General features: G+C 34.8%; 1 protein-coding gene across 1 annotated transcript in view; it reads left to right on the top strand.

Annotated features, from left to right (window-relative positions):
* The first annotated feature begins 3,605 nt into the window (after window positions 1–3,605).
* LOC150078055 (amidophosphoribosyltransferase-like) overlaps window positions 3,606–24,890 on the top strand; it is a 55,350-nt gene continuing 34,065 nt past the window's right edge. The window contains exons 1-4 of the mRNA XM_090384446.1: window positions 3,606–3,742; window positions 11,280–11,547; window positions 16,387–16,639; window positions 21,590–21,817. Of these exons, the coding sequence (XP_090240572.1) occupies window positions 3,606–3,742; window positions 11,280–11,547; window positions 16,387–16,639; window positions 21,590–21,817 (886 nt within the window). The remainder of the gene's footprint in view (window positions 3,743–11,279; window positions 11,548–16,386; window positions 16,640–21,589; window positions 21,818–24,890) is intronic.

The raw sequence follows: 24,890 nt of genomic DNA, 5'->3' as shown, positions 1-24,890 counted from the left end.
AGCAGTATGGCAGAAACCGAAGGTCTCTGTATTGAAAGATAAGTGAGAGATATCGAAAATAAGGGGAGTGGAGAAGAAAAGAAAGAGAAAGGGAACTTTGAAAGTTCCTGTTTCCCGATAGAGCAGAGAAGCGAAACCTGACAATTCTGTCAAGCATCCTGGAGTCGTGGAACGATTCGGACACCCAGCGCAGACCGGGGGGGGGGGGAGAAAATGAGTACCCTGGCGATATTTAACAGTTACAGAACAGAGAGAGGTGAGAGTTTCGGAAGGAAAGCAGATTCCAATAGAAGAATAGCCGCCCACTAGACAGACGACGATTTCCAGGAGGATCCTGACAATGCCTATATAGAAAATGATGGCCGCCCTGAGCAGAAACACTACTGTAAGGATAATGAATAGTATTTTGTGAGATGTTAACTTCGACCTGATGGAGCTATTGTCAAGAGACATGAAGAAACATAGTGATAGGTGGTAGATGACTTTCATCAACCGGTGAAATACCACCACTTTGCTTATTGGAGGCGTGAAGTGGTGAAACCCATGTTTAGTCTCTAGAGCGAAGTTTCCGGCATGCCCCCCCCCCCCCCCATACTTCTCCTTCAACCCATGCATGGTACTAAGTACTATAGGTTTTGATACCTTTCGTGTTTGGGGTTTTCATAAAAAAAAAAAAAAAAACCATTGCACACATTTAATGCTAGAAATTTAACAAATTTTACCTACTAATGATGTACTCAGTTAATTTGTCTTGTAAATAGTGTGAATAAACAATATTATATATGATGCACCTGAGTTGTGTCCGTCTTTCTGAATACCCAGCCAAACCGGAGGAGGCCTACATGAAGTACTAGACCCCTTGAATCTGAAATTTTCTGAAAAATTAAACGAGTCAGGTGTTAATGTAGGAGGGGTAAAAACTGGGGGCATAAATAAGGAAAAAAATCTGGTGGTATAAAGTGATATTAAGAATTTTATAAAGTTATAGAATTATTATCATTAGTAAAAGAAAAAAAGAAATAAACCACAAAACACTATCGAGCGATGGTTCGTGTGAAATAAAGAGAACCTGAAAATTATAAAACGAAAATGCGGACACTTGAAATAGTGGCTTTTAGTTACAATTTGTGCGGCCAGAAATATTGCCCATTTAATTATTTTGAAAATTTCGTCTTTTGAATTTTAGTGATTTATTTTCGCCGTGTACCACCTAATAAGTACCATATTAGTTGATGTGATTTTTCGTGTTGTTTGTTTTACATAAATTTATTGAATTCGTGTTTTATAAAATAAAAATTACCATTTTTCATCGGAGTGGAATTTTATTCCGCCGGAGATGAAACTCCCCCCCCCCCCTTCAACACTGGTTTCAGTGCAATCGTTTCTCAATGTGCATGATCAAATCAAATCCAACTACGGACAGTAAGAGCTTTTATTTTATTTTAACCTCTAGACTTTATTGCAAGATTGTCTCAACCAGAAGCATCCCAGACAGTGGGGAGAGAGGAGAATTTCGAAGAGAAAGCCAAAATGGCCATAACATCCAAACGCTGATGGATCTTTTCTGGCTATGGTAACCTCTGTAGTTTTTGAATACGCTCCTTCACGAAAGAGCTGTTGTCAAGTTTTGCGACCAAATAGCATGCAGAACGATTAATGCAGGGTCCCACACGGCAGAATCTTCTCCAGTCTGTCATTCACGACTGTAGTCGTGTCAGTTACCCTCGGGTGGTGTGATATTTAATCATACGCCAATGATCTTAATACGGGTCATCCGCATTTCTTCTTGTGTAGCAGCTTCCAGACTGATTAATAGTAAACCTGCTGACCTTGAGAACTACCTGTTCTCGGTTGGCCTCCCCATAAGTACAGATAAGTCAGCACAACTTTTTCTCACTCTCTAAAACCAGATTCAAGTAATTTCAAATCCTTACTGGGGGGTAATGCGATTTCAAATATTATTCTACGACTCTTAACGGTTTGCAAAGCATCATCGGCACTTAAAAATACAGCTTCTCCATGTCAAGAATATCTCCACAGTACAGAAGTTCATTAGTGCAATCCTCTATGTCTACGGCAGTGAAATATGAGCCACCGCTGCTTCCACGATTGTAAAAGCAAAAAAAAAAAAAAAAAAAAAAAAATTCTGGCTGCTGAAATGGGCAACTACGAAACTTCACCTCGTTCCCCAATAACGCACCACGCTTATAGCTCAAGAACCACACCTACTCAGTGAAGCTGTTGTTCGCTATTGTATATTCTAAATACTCTGGAAAGGGTACACTTAAAATGCAGTCGGCAATCTCCGAGCCAGTGGTGTAGCCAGGGTCAGGAGGTACATTGTATCCCCTGACACCGAAATCTGGTAACGCTTTTGAGCATTAGGCAGGTGCCTTTTTTGTGAATGTACCTGCTGACAAAAAATCCTGGCTACGCTACTGCTCCGAGCCAAACATCTGGGTGCAGTGTTCGTGGAGTGTACCATCATTTCTAGTCTAGATGATGGTACCATGGTCTAGACCTCTAGATTCTAGACCGAGGCCAAAGCCTACACTTAACTGTCACAGCAAGTTCTAAATAACGGATATAAAGAGGATACCAAAACGAATTCACTCCAAAAGATTCGCCATGGTTAAAAAAAAAAAAAAAAAAATCGTAAAACTACTCTTTAATCTGCTCCGACTCCAATCCTGAAAATCTAGCACCTGGTGTGACTGACTCTTGTAATTTACTTTTTGCCATGATATTATTGTATAACTCTTAATTATTTAATTTATTGTAATCTATTAACTTTCCTTTTATTCTTAACAACTGGCCTCCCTCTTGGTGAAAGACTTGTATAGTTACACTATTAATTTTTCTCTAATTATACAATAAAGAGTACACTACAGTATTTATTATTATATATTTTTTTTTCATTCATTTCGGTATATTATTAATGACAGTATTCCATCTGCAGATGCTAGACAAAATATCTGTATATGAATCTATACAAAAGAATCTAGGAAGAAAATTTTCAAATAATGACAACAAAGACACTAATTTATAAGCACTATCAAATTATGGGAACTAAAGAGTTACCACTTCTGTTTTTTTTTTTTTTTTTTTTGTCCAGGCGTAAGTTCGGATCTGGCGGGCACCTCCACGCAGTTAATTGTCTATTTTGAACCCACATTTGAGCAGTAGCGCCCATCCTCTGTATTTCCGGGTTTTGCAGTACCACATTGCGTAACTTTATGGAAGGAATTCTAGAATCTATACCCTACCTTTTAATATAGTTTTTAACCTTAGACTAATTGCCTAAGGCAGTTTCTTCCCTGCTTCTGCCACTACTAGACCAGAGACTTGTTTGCGGACAAGTTCGCAAAAGTTATAAAAAGCGACGATTCTGATTGGCTGAAGACTCTTTGTTCATTGAGTGAGTAACTGGCCCCAAAGCAGTATTTTAAACACGTGGCGCGCAGTGCTGTTTGTCTACACGTGATTCTCACCAGTGATCACAAAAATATTCGCAAAAGTTTGCAATTCAGTGTGACCTTCTCCTTATTAAGTTAAAAATATATAATCAGGTGACTATAGCTTTTTCTCGTAATAGTCTGTTAAACATGGAGACTCCATGTCAACAGTCAGACGAACTGCACGAGGCCTGTGGCATATTTGGGGTTGTAGCTAGTGATGCCTGGCCAACAAGTTTAGATATTTCTCATCTTATTTATCTAGGATTAATAGGACTTCAACACCGGTAAGTCAGTTTTATTTATTGTGAAATTAATAATGTAATATAGTCTTAAGTTCATCATAAAGTTATTGAGTTAATGATGGAATAATACAGCGGTGAATCTAGAAATCTCTAGGGTAGAAGTATAAATTTCGAATTTGATTTATGAAGGAGTGATATGCTATTTAAGAAAATTAATACTTAATTAAATAAAAAGTTAATTAGTATACGATTTACTTAAAAGAAATGAATAAAATTATTTTTTTCTTTTTGAAAAGCACATGATGTCATAGACATAGTAGAATTTCATGTGAAGTTTCCACAATAATAACAATGATACCTTAATGCATAAATAAAACAAGAAATGGAGATATTAAAGTGCAGAATTTTCTGCTAAAGTACACAATTACTAAGTTCCCTAATTACCAGTTCCTGAAAAATAACGAAAACAAAGCGTATATTTTCTTTATTTTTAGGAATTGATAATAAATGAAAAGTGATAATAAATTAGCATTCCATACAACGACTCCTTCACTGTTGTTTGTTATTTGGTTTTTAGGAGCATTAGCAACTAAGGCTCCATCTTCACTGTTTATTTGTAGTAATTTGAAAGCAGGATTTTACCAATTCCACTTTTAAATACTGAGAAAGATAGATGCATGGGCAATTTTGGGTTGATACTGCTTAATCTGCAGGAAAGCGTTTACAAATAGTTTCTGAATTAGTTTAGTATTTTTCAGGAAAAATAGTTTACTCGCTTTTAATTAAGTGGTGGCGCAACGTACAACTGCACGAAATGAGTTTTTTTTAATTATTATTATATCATAGGCATTGTACGCATGTGTCATCGATGCTAATTAATCTGAATGCAATTTTGGAATTCATTGGATTCTATTTCAGTAGAAGAAAAACAAAAACGAGAGCACAACTGCAATTTTATTTTTTATAATTTTAATGGAAATATAATTAATAACAACAACAAAAAGCGTATCTTATGCATACATTGATGTGAATTCCTATTTATGACGAGGAAAGAAACTCTATATATGATAAGAACAAGGTCATGCTAACCACTTCCGCAAACCTTGTATTCGCATGGCACTGGAATTTAAGGCGGCATGGCAACAGCTTGAATTTGACTTCATTGTATTATTTTCCTACTCAGATTTTGGAACGTAAATTAGCGAAAAAATGGGTGTTTTTTTTTTTTTTTCTATTTCATTTTCTCCTGTCTGTCCTAACCCGGAGTTTATATCAAGAAGTAAACATCGTCATATACACTACTAAACATTTAAAGTTGAGAATCTTGCATGACATATCCACACTTCATTTTTCTCAGGTAATAAATAAAGGGAATTATAATAGACGTGCGATTTCCAAACTACTGGTAAACTATTTTGATGTCTGTTTTAAAATTCTTTTCAATTTGTTCGCATTAATACCAATCAATTTTTGTACAGATTTCTAAATACTGTATTATGGTGTTTGTTGTTGTACTGTATTTTTATGATAAAAACAGTTTCCAGTATTTGGCGGTACATGCTAGGTTCCACCTAGCATGTACCGCCAAATACTGGAAACTGGAGATGCAATTCAAAGCTTTTATTGAAGTTGGTTGGAAGAAAGGGCTGCAGATGTCCCACAGAGATTTCTGTTAATTAGCAATCTTTTATTAGTTGCAGTGGCGTACCCATTTTTTACCCAGGAGAAAGTTTCCGGGCTAAAGTCCCTTCCCCCTACAAAGATATCGATGTCGCTACTTTGACTTTGGGGTCATCACTTTTTTTTTATTTTTTTGTTTTCCCCTCAGTGACGGGAGGGATTTTTTCACAAGTAGCTGAGTTAGTCGGTCTCAGTCTAGGGTTGCATGGTTTTTTCTCCAGGAAATCGGGGCTTTTTGCATAGTAAACAGCAAACAGACTGAAGAATGAACGTAATTACAAACACAATATACTGGTCTTTATAGTCTTAGTTGCTTAGGCGTTTAACATACACACCTAACCTATTCCCCCCCCCCCCCCAAATAAAAGAAAAATCACGGGTGTGCGCCTAGTTCATGAGTGTCTTTGTTTTGTCTCAATGATTCTATAGGGTAGTTCAAAAGACACGCAACCCATAGTATACTTTTAAGTTTTATTTCAATTATTATAAACAGAATTATAATAGAGATGCAATAACTGCTGGAAGTATCCTTTCCAAAATGTAAAAACGTAGTGGATTATACTGTGGTGCAGTTGTACGAGGATTCTCAGGTCAGGAAAAAAGCACAAAAGAAAAACAAAAACGAGAAAGTTATGTAAAAAATAAATAAATTACATTGCATCAGGGGGCTAGACTCATGATTGTGAACGCCACTAGTGAACACAAACCTTTTTCACCATGTCGGATGAAACTTGACGTAGTTTTTGAACAGTTATGGTTGACAGTTCTGATTCGATGTTAACTTGAAGGTCGTTTCTATTTAAGTAATCCGAAAAAATAAATCTGGGTATCATGGAGAGAGAGAGCCGTCTTTTGGTGTTCGTAGGCCTCACCACATTATCAAACATGTTAAAATTACTTTTCATTAAATCTTTTTTTTTTTTTTTTTTCTTTTTTAAAGGAATTCAGAAGCGTCTCTATAAATTTTGTTTTTTTTTGAAGTTATTTCCACAGCACTAACTTACTCGCAATACGAACTTTTTTTGAACTTCCTGCGGACGTGTCAAAACTGTTACCGCAGCAGGCGCTTGTACAATTTTCACCAATCAAATTTCTGGAAAAAAAAAATTATTGTTACTTCTTACACTATATTAAATGATACCAACAAAAATGGTATTTGGAAGCAACAGTCTTGTTATTCAAAAATAATATTATTATTATTAAAAAAAATAATTTTGTTTAAATTAAAAAATATATATTAAAAACTGAATTTTTAAAATTGTGTTATTTCTCTAACTGCCTTAAAGGCTAACTTTCGTTCCAAAAAAAACTGTGAAAACGAAACCAAGACTATGGGAAAAATGAACATTTTTACTTTGAAACAGGCTCCCTCGTGGAAAGCATAGTTGGATTAATCATTGTCTTTTCTATACTGGCTATGTCTCAAGCGAAGGTATCATTTCCAGGAAACTGGGGTTTTTCGTCCGGCAAACGGAAAATCGATCACAGCAAACACGCAATTTACAGACATATTACATATGGCACAATATGGCGTAAGTTGCTGATGCGTCTAAAACCCTACAACAACAATTCCAAAAGGGAACCTTAAAGAATGTTTTACAGCCATACATCTCCAATGAAAATATAAAGATACAGTTGGGGGCTTTTTCATATTTGAGCAAGCAAAAAATTCATAAAAACATTTCTTTCATTGGTTTTTGAAGTAAACCAGTGGCCGCTCGAAAGTTGATGACGTTGTTAATGATCTTCTAACAGAAAAGCAGAAGAAAGAATTTATCTTAGAAATCTGTATTTAAAAATTAGTTTGTAAAATTTTGTTGTTGGAATAAAATCATTGAATAGCTCTGGCTTTGCAGTAAAGACGCAGAAGGAACGTTACTGCATTTCTTGTAATATATCAGGAATTGATAGGTAGGAGGTCATCATCACACTCATCAGCAAGCAGCGGTGTATCAAGACTGTAAAGACCGGATTTAAACAATACAATTTAGTTCCTCCAACTACATGAAAAGCCCAAATACTGTAATTCCGTTCATTTTGCCTCCGCTTTCTCGACGAGAGAGCGGAGGGCAGATGCAGTGGCTTACACTCAAACAGCTGGAGTTTTCAGCCCAACTTGCAGATCGCCCGTGAACGCATACACATATTGGTAGAGATATACACAATGATGAGTGTATGAATTGGAGCACTATGAACAAATTAGATGATTGTATCAAAAACAACAATCAACAAGTCGAGCTTCCATATTAACAAGACCCTATTGTCAAGAAAAAGAACCAGCAACGGACTGGTGATTGTGGAATAAGAGAAAAATTTTCCTTGATCGGCATTTTAAAGTTGTAAGAGGCCTGCCGCTTAATTTTTTTTTCTTTTCTTATTTTGTTAATTTAATAAATTTAAGGTACGTGTTTAATACACGTACGGTTAAGTGTATTATGTCTCGTAAGTGTACTATTTCTGTAGAAATGTGTGTTCAAGCATTGACTAGCATGTTGTGAGGAATAAGAAACAAACCACGGAATAACTCACTGGGGAAAATCATATACCCTCCGCCTGAGATCGGTTAACTACATCTTCGAATGCAGAGAACTTGGAATTCCTGTAGTCGTCGACGGAAATCGAACTGAGATCACCAAGACTAATTACTGATACTGCGTGGCTGGGAGCCTATTTTCGGCACCTGGCCACGTATAATGTCAGTAATTCTTTGTCACCATGTTTAGTTTGTCGACGAAATATTTCAAATGAACACAAGATGCAAGATAGTGAAAGCAACAAGAAATACATATTTTACATTGTTCTTAGGAAATTTTCTTGGAACTAATAAAAAGATACATAAAATTGAAGAACCTGCATTAATTTTAGAATAGGATAAATGGTGGCAAAGATCCAGGTTGACATGATAATTCTGGAGCTATACAAAAGTGTTGGGGAAAAATAATAAATAAAGTAATTGATTCATAGTTGATGATAATTGAGACATCAGAAGAAAACTCTGAGAGTCTTGTATAACAAAACTTATTATCAATGCTATCAATGAAGATGATGATGGTAGGAATCAGTATTTGTGGAGATTAGGGGTGAAATTATGAAAAAAAAACAAAAAAAACCCGCATGTGCTGAAAAAGCTCTGGACAATGTAGCCCAACAGTAATGATAAACTACTTCAAGAAGGCCGGTCTTTACAACAAGACAAGGCTGGTCTTCAATAATGAGGTGTTAAAGAAATTAACATAAACGAACTCTTGGAGTGAATACGGAAGAGGAGGGAGGAGAAACAGTTAACTGTATAGAGTATTGTGTACTCTATACAGCCACTGCAAGAAGAGAGAAATGCAGCTTCATTGTAACTGTTTTATTGCAGAAAATAAATCTGATTTAGCGGATAAGCCTTTTTTTATCTCCATTTAACGGAAAGACTATATAAATAATCTTTCGGTTAAATTGGGATTTGACTATACATGTGTTTTTAAAAGGTCGCGAACACTGATAATATGAATCCAGAGAAAAATTTCGTGGGAGGGGTAAGAGTGAAAAAACAAAGGGCTTTTTCCTATCCCTTGTTTTTGGGGCATGCAAAATGTAAATTTCCAACGATATAACAGCTTGCAAGGAATCGTCTCAATTACAATTATAAAATACGCCATACAGGGGGGAGTCCTAGGGTTTAGTAAGGGGAAGTAGGCTAAATCAGTGTTCTGGGGAATCATTGAGCTTTAATCATCATGTAGCAGTAAAAAAAAATCCACAGTAGTTTCTTTTAATCATGAGGGGAGACTGTGGCACCTCTGGCTCCTATCTAGGTCCACCTCTGACGCCACGAGCATGCAAAGCGGAGTTTATGAGGAAGTATTTTTGTATATTATATATTATTTTTAATATATTTTTTTAATTATAAGTGATATTTAAATTAAACACGACTTAGAAACTAAACCGAAGTGCAACAATATTTGGTTAATTTTCCTTTGAAAATCTAAATCGGAGAAATTTGGATAAATTCTCCACCCCGGAGAAAGGTAATTGTAGTGTAAAGAAGGACGTAATATCAAAACAAGTAGGAGAATTGCTACATTTAAGTCAATCAAATGTTGTTGATCTGAGATTTATAATGTAAATAAAATTGTAAGTTAAAGTAAATTATATTGCCACCACTAACACTTACATACTGCCATAATACCACAGGGTTCCAAACCGTTCGTGATTCTCCGGGACTGACTAGGAAATCATAAATTTGCCCAGGCGAAAACTAACCAAGAACGCACCTGTTGCCTTCCCACCTTTGGAGCTCCCTTGTTTTGCTTTTAAAATTGACAAAAATAATTCAAAATAGTTCACTGTCATTTACCATTTTTAATTTATTTTTTTTAAATTGTAGACATATTTTAAAATATATTATTTAAAAAACTACAACTACCACCGAGCACTTAATGGCAACGCTGCTTGAAAAAGCGTGCGTTATATGACGTGATGATGTGCACTGCAGAACTGTCATTTTATGACAATGTTTTTGAATTTTTAAAACGATTAATGATGCATATCGAAAATAAAGACATTGATTGAGGGGCACTAAAATTGACATCAGTGTCACTTGGTAGATTTTTTATTTCAACTTATGGCATCTGTATCACTTTTTGGACAGGCACGCCCATGCCGGGGTTTGTCTGGGACAGGAAAAGTCGGGAATTTAATTAACCCAGCGGCGTGTAAGCAAAACACTGAAGAAAAATTTAAATTACCATCAAAGTGACGTGATTGTAAATTTTAATATTCCTCTAGTATAATTTTGGCTCTCAATGGGCATCCCTGATTTTGTCGGAATTTGAGAAGTATGTAAAGAAAAAAAGTCAGATCTGAGTTTTAGGCGTTCTGCATACGATTTTGTGCCGGTCGTGTAATAATTGGTTGCATTTGTTGAAAAAGAACACCAGTGTAGTACCCAGGTTTTTCCTTGAGAGGAGCAATGGTGACAAAATAGGCGCTTTTACTGTCTGTTTGTGTTATGGTCTATTTCCCCATCAAGAAATAGTGCACCCTTCCATAGGCGCCATTTAAGGCAAAAATGTTGCAGGGGGGAGCAAATGCTCCCCCTGTACCCCCTTCTTCCTAGGTATGCTACTGAAGAACACCATGTGTTTGTAGTAAAAATGAACATCACCGGTCGAAAAAATCACTTCTAGAGGGACTTAGTTATCTAATATTAATTTATTTTTGGATTTAGTTTAAAGTGTGGTAGTTGCATTATAATTTGCCAGTGGATAATGTAATAAAGATTACAAGTTTTTGGTGGATGTGTTGTTGTATATATATTTTGTTTTTGTATATTTTGCTCAGCTGATTGTGTAAGTAGAATTCTTATATTTATTTTTATAAGACTTATTGCCATTTATTGATTGTAATTATCAGCTAACACAACCTGGTACAACAAATACAGCAGTCACTGATATGACACAACATTTTTAGACTAAACCAGAGACAGGGAATAACTTCCATTGAGAAAAAACCAGTTGGTTAGGCAAATATTTAATTTAAAAATAGTAAAATCTGAGTGGTATTACCAAGTCTTGTCTTAATGCCACATTCAAAAATTTCAGCTCAAATGTGACACAGGTCTAGATGATAAATAGCCCAATTCTAAAAATAAGTGGGTGAGAGAGAAACCTCATTGCCTTTTAACTGAAACATGCAGTATACATGGCCTTGCCCATATATATAAATATAATTGTACATGGCCTTGTCCATATATATTTGCTTCTTTGAATCATTTTTACTAATATATTTATTTAAAGAATTTCTATAGTTTGTATTTATTTAAATAATTTGTGCAAAATTTTATTTGTGTATGTGTGTATATATATATATATATATATTATTTTATTTTGTTTTATTATTTTTTTTTCAGAGGTCAGGAGAGTGCAGGAATTGTTACCAGCAAAGGAGATGTAAATAGTATAACTACACATCGTGGTACTGGACTAGTAAGTCATATTTTCAAAGAGGAGGACTTATTGAGGTTAAAAGGTAATCTTGGTATTGGCCATACTAGGTACTCCACTGTTGGTGGAACTGATCATCAAAACATTCAGCCATTTGTTGTCCATACTATACATGGAATGCTTTCAGTAGCCCACAATGGTGAACTGGTTAATGGGTCATTACTACGTAAAAAGGTAGGCTAAATTTTTAAAGTTTTTGATTAAAAAGAATAAAAGAAAAAAAAATCTTTAAATTCATTAAAGCAATTTTTGCACATTTGGTTTTTGTGCTGTGATGGCATAATAATGTTTTTAGAATCAAATCTGGTGTTGTTGCATACATCATTAACTTTTATGAATGACGTTTTCCTTCCCCCCTTTTTTGAAGGGGGAGGAGAAATTATTACTTTTTTGGGAATTGTTCTTTTCTATTTGAAAATGAAATTAAGACTAAAGTATACAGGCTAACAGAATAATACAGATGTTCTCTGTATAGGAGTTAAAAAATAATCTTGATATTGGTCATACTTAATCAAATATTCAACTAGCCATATATTAATATGTTGTTGTTGTTGTTTGTTGGATTTATTGGTGCAAGGGCTACTAAGGCCATAATGCACCTATTTCAATCTTATTTGGTACATGATTGTATATATTAATATGTGGAAATCCTTCATGACAAATTAGTGAAGATGTAGACAAGGTATGAGTGACATTGAACCAGTAGTGTAGCAGAAAAGCAAGGGCCTCTTGCAAAAATGACTGGGGCTGCACACTGATTTTCCCTTGGCAAAGCAAGATGTAATTTCTTACCTTTAACTCATGTTGAACGTGTATTAGCCTCAATTGTGAATTTTCTGAACCAAAGTGGACTACAGGTTGTGAGTTTCGATGATGATGATGATTCTATGGAATAAGTTTCTTTGTGCAATTCAAATTTCCATAAAAATGAACACTTTTTATTAAACTTTTTAAATAGTAATGTATTCTCATTTTGCTTGATTGTTCAATGTTAGATTGAAATTATTGTAAAAAAATCAAATCAGAATTGAAAAAAAAAATGGTAGCAAAATATCATGAAAAAATAAATAAGCCCATTGTTATTTTTTGTTTTTTGATATGCAGTAATATCCCCCACATCTATTTATATATCACATTATTCAGTTTCATCAAGTTATAGATGAGAATTCCAGAGAATTCATATAAATTCGTCTTTTATAATCAAGTACAAGTTTTAGTTCCAATTTTTGAAGCTGTTTTTCTTATTAGCACCTATTATAAATTGTGTCTGCAATTATTTGGAAAGTAATTATTGACACAGCTTGAAAGTACAGAAAGCAGTTGCAAAGTAATGGATAGAAAATAGAGAAAGAAATTGCAAAGCAACAGTTAAAAAGTAGAGAAAGCAATTGCAGACAAAACTAGGCTATTTGAAGATCTCCAGACAATATAGATAATATATACACACTTAATATTTAGTTTAATGAAATTAATATGGAATCAGCTAAGCAAATTCTTCAAACTAAACAACCTAAACACAATTACCATATTGGTCTGTGTTTTGGAGCTACTTTGAGCTCTCTCTCTCTCTCTCTCTCTCTCTCTTAGCAAGACTGAAAGGTATGCTAAAGCTTTGTTATCGAAAGACTTAAGCTGCAGTCTTTCAACAATGAAAAGTATCAGGGGCACCTTTATCACTCAGAAATGTGAAATTTAGTAATTACGATAAGAAATATGAAACTTTATTTCTTATTGTAATTACTAAATTTCTTACCTGTGTTGTGAAAGTTGCTTTTTTATAAAGAATATTTGTTTTATCATGAGCTTCATTGTAATGAACTGCTTAGGTGAAAGTTTTTTTAGAGAAGAACCATGTAGTTTCCATTACTAACAGCAAAAAATTAAACACAACGTATTATCTCTATTCTGAATTCTGGTCTAGTTATGTTTCCACTTTTAATTTTATTTATATCTCTTTCAGAGATTTATTTTTGGTTTCTTGTATTTTTGTATGAAAATTGGACAATCGTTCAGAAAAGAAAATATTTAAAAATATGCAGAGTATGGGAAATTCAAATAAGCAGGGACAGAGCAGACAAGTGCCTGTGGGCAGCCACCCATATTTTCAAATATATTATTGGGACAATAAAAAAACGTTTTGTGGAGGGAGTGCTGTGTACATACTTGAGGGTGGGTAGAGTTATAAACTTATCCCTGAGAATATGAATAATAGATTAAATGGAGCAGAGGGTAAAAAGTTGAAAACTAGTGGTCTACAAGGGTGGCAGTACGGTATGAAAGTATAATTCTTATCCCATACCTTTTTTCAAACCTTTTCCATAATACTAACACAGTTTTAGAAAAATCTCATAGGACTGCTTTATCATGATCTTGCACACGATCTTTGCTGATCATTGAATAACCCTTAACTGGTATCATCATATTAATTTGACGTGAAAATCTTTGTCATTGTATAAGGTGTGCAAACAATGAAGGCTGGGTAAAATTTTGTTTGGGGTGGGGTAAAAAATTTGGCATATAACGGTACTATCGTATGCAGCTGTTTAAAGCTTTAACTGAAATTTAATTTTTTTATTTATAACTCCAAGATTACTAACAGCATTAAAATTATTATGTGCAATTTTAGATCTCTTTGAAGGAGATTATAATTTTTATTAGGTGTATTATTACAATAAATGTATGAATCAGAAACACATCATGATGAACCAAAGACGACAAACAAAGAGCAGGATAAACACTGACAAGGATAAAATTGAGTATACTGAGTTATGCAAAGCCATTAGAAAGAGACTCAGAAAGGACATAAGAAGATTTAACACAAGAAAAGTAGAAGCATTAAGGGGAAACATAGGACTTAAATCAGCAGCCATGAACAGTAATACAGAAAGACAAATGATACTGAAACTCAAGAATAGCGATGATGTACTTATAAATAGCAGAAGACTACTATAGAGAATTATACAAGGAGCGAGTGAATGATGCCAGCAGTGGGGAAGATGGATCACAAATTAGTAATACATACAACATACCCAATATCCTTCCTGATGAGGTAGAACATGCATTGAAAAAAATGAAGAATCAGAAAGCCATGGGGGAAGATGAAGTTACTGTAGAGTTGTTAAAATTGGGAGGAAGAGTCAGGACACAGAAACTGGCAAGGCTCTTCACAAAATGCATTAGAAAAGGTGTGACGCCTAAGGAGTAGAATAATGCAATCATAGTTTTGCTGCATAAGAAAGGAGATAAATCAGAAAATGGAAATTATAGACTAATTAGCTTGTTATCTCACATCTACAAGTTGTTCACAAGGGTCATTACTAACAGATTAGAAAGAATACTCGATGAGAATCAACCAAAAGGGCAAGCTGGCTTTAGGACAGGATTCTCAACTACGGATTACATTCACTTAATATCACAGCTAATGGAGAAAGCAAATAAATATAAAACACCATTATGCCTGGCATTTGTGGATTATGAAAAGGCATTTGATTCCATACAGCAGAAGGAAATGTTTCGGGCACTGGAAAGACGAGGAATAGATACCCCATATATTATGATTTTGAAGAAAATATATGAGAATGCTACCTCCTTTATTAGACTAGACAAAGACTGTAGCAAATTTAAAATTGAGAAAGAAGTTCAACAAGGAGACACATCTCTGAAGTTGTTTACTGCTGGCCTTGAGGAAGCTTTTTGGAAGACTAGACTGGTCGCAGAAAAAGAGTCAGTGTGAATGGAAAATACCTAAACCATTTATGATTTGCAGATGACATTGTGATCATAAGCCATGATCCCAAAGAATTAGAGGAATATCTTAATCAGTTATGCAGAGTATATATATATATAGTAAGGATGTCGGACTAAAGATAGATATGGCTAAAACAAAAGTAATGATGAAAAAGTATGACACAGAAAGGGATATAATCATTGAAGGAGCAGTAATTGAAAAGGTGGATTCATATACTTATCTGGGACAAGTCATCAGATATAATAATGATAAATGGCTGAAAGTCAAGAGAAGAATAAATTTTGGATGGATAGCATTCAGGAAATATAGTCACATACTGAGGAGCAATATCCCAATTTGTCTGAAATGTAAAATAATGAACCAATGTATACTCCCCACCGTGACTTATGGAAGTGAAACTTGGGCACACACCGAAAGAATGGAAGCGAAGCTGAGAACTACACAGCAAAGAATGGAATGAATTATATTAGGAATCAGTCTTTTAGATAAGAAGAGAAATACAGGGCTTAGGCAGCAAACTCAAGTAAAGGACATTCTTATCAAAACTAAAGAACTAAAATGGTCTTGGGCAGGACACATAGCTCGAAGATAACAGATGGACTAAGAAAATAACAGAATGGCACCCAAGAGGAGCTAGAAGAAAACCCAGAAGACAACAACCAAGATGGAAAGGTGAAATTCACGAGTTTGTGTGTAATAAATGCATGGCCATTGCACAAAACAGAAGGAACTGGAAAGTTGCTGGAGAGGCCTTCATCCTGCAGTGGTTTGAAAATGGTTGATGATGATGATGGTGAATCAAAATACTAAAAGTTTCTCTTTCTTACATTATAGTTCCAATTGATGAGTCTGCTATGATATGTCAATATTTTCAACTATTAGTTGCAGGAATTTTCATCTAATTATAAATTTCTATTTATTTAAACAGAAATTTATAACCAGATACAGTATATTACTTTCAAGGCTTAGAAACATATTTTCAACATGCTTCATTATGCAAATAATATATCATTGAGATTAATTAGAAAAATCCAGTTATTCATAATGGATAGTGCTACTACCTGAATAAGACATGCATTGTCACATAATGCTCTTCTCTCCTTCCCTTTTCACTGGGGAATGTTATAGAATAATTTGAGGGGTTTTTGTTATCAGTAGCTTAAAGGTCAATGATGTTGAATTGTTGATAGCTTAACTATACTGTTTGTCATATTATATTTGTTAATGACATGCAAAAGTTTATATGTTATTCTTATCATTTCTAGATATTAGAGAAAGGCATTGGTTTGTCTACAGGCTCTGACAGTGAACTAATTACACAAATTCTTTGTATGCCTCCACCAGAGAAAGAACTTAATGGTCCTGACTGGGCAGCCAGAATACAACATTTGATGTTGCTGACTCCAACCTCTTATTCATTGTTGTTAATGTATGAAGAGGCTATATATGCTATAAGGGATCCTTTTGGGAACAGGCCATTATGTATTGGAAAATTAGTACCACCTAGTGCTAGAGTAGGTAAGTATACCTTTTCAAAAGTTACAATTATTTGAATTTTATTATTTTACTTGATTCTGAAGCAAATTTTTGTTAGAAATTAAATTTATACAAAACTCATGTATAGAAGAATACAGTATTATGCAATATATACCAGCATTGAGGAAAATGGTTACACAAATTACATGCTCTTATTATTGTATTTAGAATAGAAAAGTTTTTCTGTTTACATTAGATTTTTGCTGAATAGGAAGTTTTGTTAATATTAAATTCAAAATATGAGAAATTGTTCACATTTCTTTTGAAGGTTAATTATTTGTTACAGTTTACTTGAAATATCTAAACTTACCCTTGTAAAATTGTTGCTAAAACATTTGAAAGGGACAAAAAGTAAATATTAAAAAACAATAGGGTGTGATAGAACTAAAAACAAAATTAAAATTTACACGTAGGGAAGCAAAGATGCATTTCTGATTAAAGCTTATGCAGCATCAGACAAAAAAAAAAATCACTTCCCACATCACCTGTCTATCCCTTCTAATAATTTGTGTAGGTCTTCCTTAAATTTGTTCAAACTACCACTTTCACAACACCAGATGGAAATTTGTTTCAACTGGCTGAAAGCAAATTTCTGCATGTAGATCCTGTGACTATCTATCTCATCAAATGTTTTGCTCTTCTTTACATCTATTCTGCATTGTTAGGTGTGGCCTAACCATTGCTTGATACAATGGGATAATCAACTCCTTATCCCTTCTGGCAAAATTCTTCAATATCATCGACAAAATCCCATGAGTCATACTAGCACCCTGTTTTCACTGCTTAGAGAACTTCATGTCTTAACTTGTCAACCAAAAATGAAAATGTGTAAAATAAAAATAAAAAATTGTCATTCCTGTTGTTTTTTCTATCTGCTTCAAATATTTTAACAGACAGTTTCACAAGGTATCAATGACCTTTGGCCTTTTTTTTTCATTACTGTAATTTCATTTAACAAATTAAATGAATAACAAATTACTATTAAATAAGGTTGATGTATTGTATGTATAGGGACGCATTTTTAATTATGCTTTTGAAAGTTGGCCTGGAACCAGGGTCTAAGCACTGGGATTGAATGTTGCGATCTAGGTTCCAGATCAACTTCACTAGAATGTAATTCATTTACTGTGTTCTAAAACCTATATACTTGTTAAAGGAGAGTGTGGCATAGTTGTATAAGGTGTTTTTAAAGGCTGATTTGCATGTTGCTTGGTTGAACAATCATTTTAAAATTAGCATATTCATAAATGCACTGGTATAACTTAGTACACAAAGAGATACCTAAAAACTTGCAGAAACAGTGCCATCACTTCAACAAGGGTTCGTGGAACCTATCAGGGATTTTTTAGCCAGAAATATTTTCAGAAAAAATCACATTGAAGATTTCTGGTGTGATATGATGAATGGATATGAAAAAATGAATGATATTTGCAGTTTGTATCCTATTGAGTTGTTCAGTATGGTGAGTGTGTTGCTTGTCACTCATTGGGAAAATGTCAGGGATTTCAAATCCTCCCGGAGACTGAAGAAATTCATAAATGTCTCTTCAGTTTGGGAGATGCGGTTAGCCAATTTCAGACCTTTATGCAATACTCGCCACTCAGGTGGAGGGAGTAGGGTTTACTCTATAAATTGTTCTTGATTTATCAGTCTGCACAGAATGCAAAATCAGTCCGTGAACGTGCTTTTAAAGAAAAAACACACAAGAAACCTTTGGAGTATAAGTACAGCATCAGCAAAAAAACAAAAAAACTTGGCTCATCCCTGCCAATAATTTGTCAAATCCTTCTTTAAATTTATTCAAACTTCTTTTTCTCTACAACACTACATGATGTTTATTCCCCTAATCATTTCCCTGGTGCTGTTTGACACTAAACACACTCTAATTAGTTACTTGAAGATAAATTTTCATGTTCCTGTTCTGTGGCCATCCTTCACCAATTTAAATTTATGAGAATAGTAAAGATGCCCACAGCATTTAATTTACTCCACCTTTTAAAGCACACCAATTAGATCTTCAAACAGATATCTTATTAGTGATTTCAGTGATTTGATTTTTCTGGTTTCCAAACATTGCAATTTACAGAATTCAGGTCTTTCTTAGTAAGAAGACCTTTTTTTGGCCACTTACCAATCTTGCTGTTTTTCTCTGCACCTTTCCTAAAATGAGGTTGCAAAACCTGCATTCAATGCTCAAGATATGGCCTTATTGCTTTATTAAATATGATAAGCACTTCTTGTTGCTACTGGAAAAGTTTTTGTATATCATCGACTGAACACCATGAGCTGTCCTAGCAACCTGTCTGGCTGCATAGGGAACTAGTGAACCTATAGTTATTTTTCATTATCATAATGATTTGGGGGGTGCCAAACCTTGAGTTTGGCACTACCCAAATGGTATGTTATCCTGTGATTACTGTTACCCAAATACAGTACTTTGCATTTATCGGTGTTATGACTTAGTTTTCATTTTTCAGCCCATCCAAATAGTTTATCTAGATCTCCTTAAAAGTAATATACTGTGATTAATGTCAATAACCACCCTTCCCACCTTTGTATCATTAGCAAACTTAGGCATTACACTTGAATACTTACATAAGTAGCATTAAAAAAATTAGAAACATCAAGGGTCCAGGGGACCCAGCTTTGTCCCTTGTGGGAGCAAGCAACATCACATGAACTGTTGCAGTATGACCAAAGTAGTCAATACTTCACTCAACCCAGTAACCTGTTGCATTTGTATCTAGGTGTTTCTCTCTATGAGGGCAGTTTATTTGCATTTACTTACATCAAAATAGGTTGCGGCAACAATTAACAGTGCAAGATGATTGCTGCTGTGCTCTGACAGAGATAGCTACATGTTCTGAGTTCATCTTAATTTAGGAAAAGCAGTTTTGTTGATTGGCAATGCTGTTTTGTTACCTTAGTTACATTATTTCCTGTTAAACTGAAGAATCTGTAGTCTTTGTAGAAGTTATTATATATCCTATGTGGCATTAAATTTGATGAAACAAACAATAAAAATAAATGATTTAGTTTTACCTTCCAAAACTTTTTTTGCTAGTGAAGGGCCTACAACTCTTCATGGTATTTAATCGGGAACCCATGATTAAGATCGAAAAAGATGTGGGGGCAACCAGCCATTTAAGCTAGATTATGAAGACACTGAGCAAGGAATATTTTATTTGACATATACAGGATGTTCAAAATTGCAAGGAACAGATATAGGAGAAATATATGCTACAGCTAAAAATAGGGAAAAAAAAAAAATTTCTATAAACATGTCTCAGAAGTCTTTATTTCCAAGATATTAAACATTAATCATATATTATTAAACCGTGTAAAAGAGCAAGACATTTTTATATTGAAATTTATGTCATAAAAATATCTGTTTAAAGCTGAGCTTAAACAACATAAAACATGCATATCAACACTAACATGAATAGTGTTTTTCACAACACAAATCATGCTAATGCTAATTGTTCAGTTGTGAATAACCAATGTGACAGCATACATAATAGCCATGTCAATGTGTATTGTTTACAGTGCAGCATTTGCTAAAGTGATATTATGAGAGACTGTACAGATCTATTTATTTTGCCAAGCTAACTGATATGATTTTAATTTATGGTGACTTTCATAAGAATTCTGTGACTGCTGTTTGCAGATATGCCAACTTGATGAGTACCAAATCATAAACATTTTCTGCTGTGGAAAGATGACTTAGAGAAACAGGTATGTTGAAACCATTGCAAGCAAATGCTATTAGAAGGAGATTTTGATGAATTGTAAATGTTAATGAGCAAATACTTTGTGCTGTTCAAGAGTCTCCTGTCACAAGTACCGGATTATTGTCAGGTTGGGCAAATTTTTTTCTGCAAGTGTATGGTGGACAATGGCATCCCTGTCCACTTTTCCCATGGTGTTTCTGACTTTTTAAAAACAGAGTGCAATAACTGATGGATTAGTCGGAATATTCCCATATAATGGTCACCATGATCATCTGGCACCAAAGAGAAAGTAACTTGGAGAGTTGAGACAAGTAATGGTTGAGGAAATATTGATAGTTGAGATTCTGTTAGAAAAAATCGGTACACCCTTACATTACTTTTTTGTGGGGTCACATGCAGTGTATAGTTTCTTATGTCTTCTGTGCACATTACCACATGGAATGAACTGAGAAGTCACATTTTGGAAGCTGCTGAAACCATTAAGAATAGTCTAGAAGACATCGCAGGCAATCACTGATTCATCATGCTGGATGCTGTATTAAACAAAATGGAGATCATTGAACACCTGCTTTAGATGTTTTCGTTTTAGAGGTTTATTTCAGTTTCTTTTTATGTTTAGTAATTTTAATTAATCTATAATATATCTTAGAAATAAAGACTTTTGAGACAAGTTTATAGGAACTCTTTTCTTATTTTTAGCTCTAGAATATATTTCTTTGTTTGTTTTGTTCAATTTTGGCACACCCTCTATACATGTGCCACCTTCTAAGAGTGGGCACCATAGAGAAAGTAACTTGGAGAGTTGAGACAAGTAATGGTTGAGGAAAAATTGATAGTTGAGATTCTGTTAGAAAAAATTGGTAGAGATGAACACTTGCATTCATTGACAGTAGAACTGGGACCACATATATTTCAAGTAAAGACATGCAAGGCTTGGTAAATAAAATTATTCTTTGAAAAAAGTTTGGTGGGGGAAAAGGATTGATGAATTTTTATATTTTTATTAGTGTACTTAGTTCACTATGTGTCTCTAATAATTATCTCTTATTACTTATTAATTGACTAACCATTGAATTTATGATAATGTAACTTAATTTATTTCTTAAAACTCTGCTAGAGAGCAGTCTGTTATTTAATACTCATGGAATTGTGTGCCATTTGTTCACTTCTAAAATTAATGTGGAACTGTATTACATTACAGGTCATGTAGGTGAAAAGGAATATGAAGGATTTGTCGTATCATCAGAATCTTGTTCATTTGCTTCACTTTCTGCCTTATTGGTTCGAGAGGTTGTACCAGGTGAAATTGTGAAAATTACAAAGGATGGTTTCCATTCTGTCTGCATTGTACCAAGGCCTGATTCCAAATTACCAGCATTCTGTATATTTGAATATGTATATTTTGCCAGTCCAGCCAGCATTATTGAAGGTGAGTAAAGAAAGATCCAAATCAATTTCAGTCAATTCAAATTATTCCTCAAACTATTCAAATTATACTGAAAAAAAAATTTAATCACATATGATACCTGAATTAATTATTCTTATATACAGAAAGAGTGAAGAGTTTTGAATAAAATATAAATATGAAAACTGTAATTTAACAGGAATGAAAACTGTAATTTAACAGGAATGAAAACTGAATAAAATGTCACTTTGCCAATACAGAACTTCTGAATGAAACAAACAAAAAACCAAATCAACTGGAAAAGCAATATGTGTTAAGCATGCACAATTGCTTTCCCAGTTAGGGAAATATAATAGAGATCTAAAATTGTTTTGCCCATCTTCATTGTTCTTTACAGTAATGTTAGTAGGTGTACCAAAAATGTGGCCACATGGAGTGGCCTTTTTTGCTACACCTACCTAAAAGCAAGTAGGTTCATTTTTAGTCCCCAGAACAGCCTGGAACCATTAAGAATAGTTCACTATGCATGAAAGCATACCACAAGGATGCTTGTCCATGTCGACTCAATTGCTTCCCACAGTTACAAGTTGGATAGTTGCAGATTTCTACTCCACAGAGCTTGTTCCACCTCATCAGTTGGATTGATTGAGATCTGATGACTTGGGAGGCTGCCACACTAGGTTGAAATCACTTTCATGTTCCTGGAACCAGTTGTGTACAATTCTGACCTTGTGGCATAGTATATTATCCTTTTAGAAGAACCATTTGCAGATGGATACCCTGCAGCCATGGGTGTATGCACCTTAGAAACAATTTCCAAATAACTTGTGGCATCGATACTTCACTGGTATCGATGCCACACCATGAAAATGCCATGAAAGCACCACACCAAGCACCATGAAAACACTCCCCACAACATCACATGGGCACCTCCGTAGCCAGGTGGGAAGGAGCAGCAGTGCGTAGCACATGCTTCTTGATTAGAACGGGGTTCGAGCCCATCACCACCAAATACGGAAGATGTGGAAAGGTCAAGGGAATGACCACCGCATATTCCCGGAGCAATATGGCCTTAGTTGCTAATGCTCCTAAAAATCAAATAACAAACAACAAATAACAACATCACAGTGCCACCGCTACCCATTGTTGACACCTGGTAGTATGGTTCCATGGACTCATACTGTTTTCATCATATTCTGATCTTCTTATCAGCATGAAACAGCAGGAACTGGGATTTGGCCAACATCTTTCCAATCCATCCTATTGACTCTTGGTGGTTGACCTGAGATTTATAATTGTGCCATCTTGTTTTTTGCTGACGAGTGGAACCCAGTTCAGTCATTGACCGAGATACTCCATTTGTGACAAAATATGATGATTTGTACATTTTGAAATGCCTCTTTGATTGCTGTTACATTCATGTTATACTTGACCTCAGAAATCACATGAATTAACTTTCATGTTCCTGGAACCATTTGAGTTCAATTCAGTGGGAGCAGCCAAAATTCTTAAGCATGCAGTTTCTTCATACTTTAAAAAATAATTTTTTGGCACATACTAAAAACAAAAAAGAATGACCAAAGAATCAAGGAAATTGGTATCAGAAAAAAGAAAGCTACTACGATATCTGCACATTACCTAAAGAGACCACTGTTATTTCTGATTTTCATAAATGACATCAATGATGGGATAGAAGACGTGATGTCAAAATTTGCAGATATGACATAAAGATTGGTAGAGTAGTTAATGATCAGTACTAAGCAGTACTCCTTCAGGATGACTTGAACAGGCTGCAAAAATGGTCAGAAAAGTGGCAGCAACGTTAGAATGTAGCAATATGCAAGTCCTTACACTTGGGGAATAGCAAAATTATAAATTTAAAAAATTATTTTTTAAAGTATGAAGAAACTGCATGCTTAAGGTCTTACGCTTGGGAAATTTTAATTCATCCCCACCAAGTGAGGTTGAATTAAAAACAGTAGAGGGAGAAAGGGATCTAGAAGTTATAACACAGGCAGATATGAAGTTTTCTGAGCAGTGTAAACAGGCAGCCAGGAAAGCCCATGTTGTCCTATTGATGGTTTATCGAACATTATCCTGTAGAGATATGGAGGTCATAATCCCACTGTATAAGGCAATTGTATGACCACATTTGGAATTCTACGTTCAAGTATTTAAACCTCATCTGAAAAGACGTTGAGCTTCTTGAAAGTATCCAAAGGCTTTGTTTGTTTGTTTGTTTGTTATTTGGGAGCATTAGCAACTAAGGCCATATTGCTCCGGGATATGCGGTGGTCATTCCCTGACCTTTCCGCATCCTCCATATTTGGTGGTGACGGGCTCGAACCCCGGTCTAATCAAGAAGCGTGTGCTATGCACTGCTGCTCCTTCCCACCTGGCTACAGAGGCACCTGATCCAAAGGCAAGCAACTTGCAGGGTGATATTGGCAAAAGGGTGACCATATGAGGAAAGACTTCGAATATGTGGGCTACACAGCTTGGCAACAAGTCACCTGGTTGAGGTTTATTAGACTCTGAGAGGGGTAAGTAAAATGAATGAGGTGGAATTTTCACTGTTATAGAGAATTCTAGAACTGAGGAGCATAAATTCAAATTACTGGGGAAGAGGTTTAGACTAGATTGTAGGAAATTTTCTTTTAGCCAGTGCGTCTTTGATTGCTGGAACAGGTTGTCTTCGCAGGGAAGCAAATAATTTGTATTTTCTTATCTACTCTTTTTTTCAGCCAGTGCAGCAACCTGTGGCTTCCTAGCACTATATAGCTATCACTATTATTAATTTGGTGGAAACTCTCTTCATAGTCTGCCCTAGCATAATTTCATCCTTGTTGTTCTGGGGGGGTAAGACATAGTAAAGATAAAGTAAAGAAATAATGAGACATAGTAAAGTAAAGTAAAAAATAGTAAAGACATAGTAAAGGATCATCTAGACAAGACTGCATAATAATTCAGACACAGCATGAGTTTGTTAAGGGTAAGTCTTGTCTGACCAATTTGATTGGATACTATGATGTGGTCACAGAAGAACTGGATGCAAAAAATAATTTTGATATCATATACCTGGATTTCAGAAAATATT

The sequence above is a fragment of the Mastigoproctus giganteus genome, chromosome 11 (assembly GCF_048544385.1).
Source record: "Mastigoproctus giganteus isolate SK-2022 chromosome 11, ASM4854438v1, whole genome shotgun sequence".
NCBI classification, from domain to species: Eukaryota; Metazoa; Arthropoda; class Arachnida; order Uropygi; family Thelyphonidae; genus Mastigoproctus; species Mastigoproctus giganteus.
Note: the sequence above shows the minus strand (reverse complement) of the source record. Positions and strands in the feature narration are given on the sequence as shown.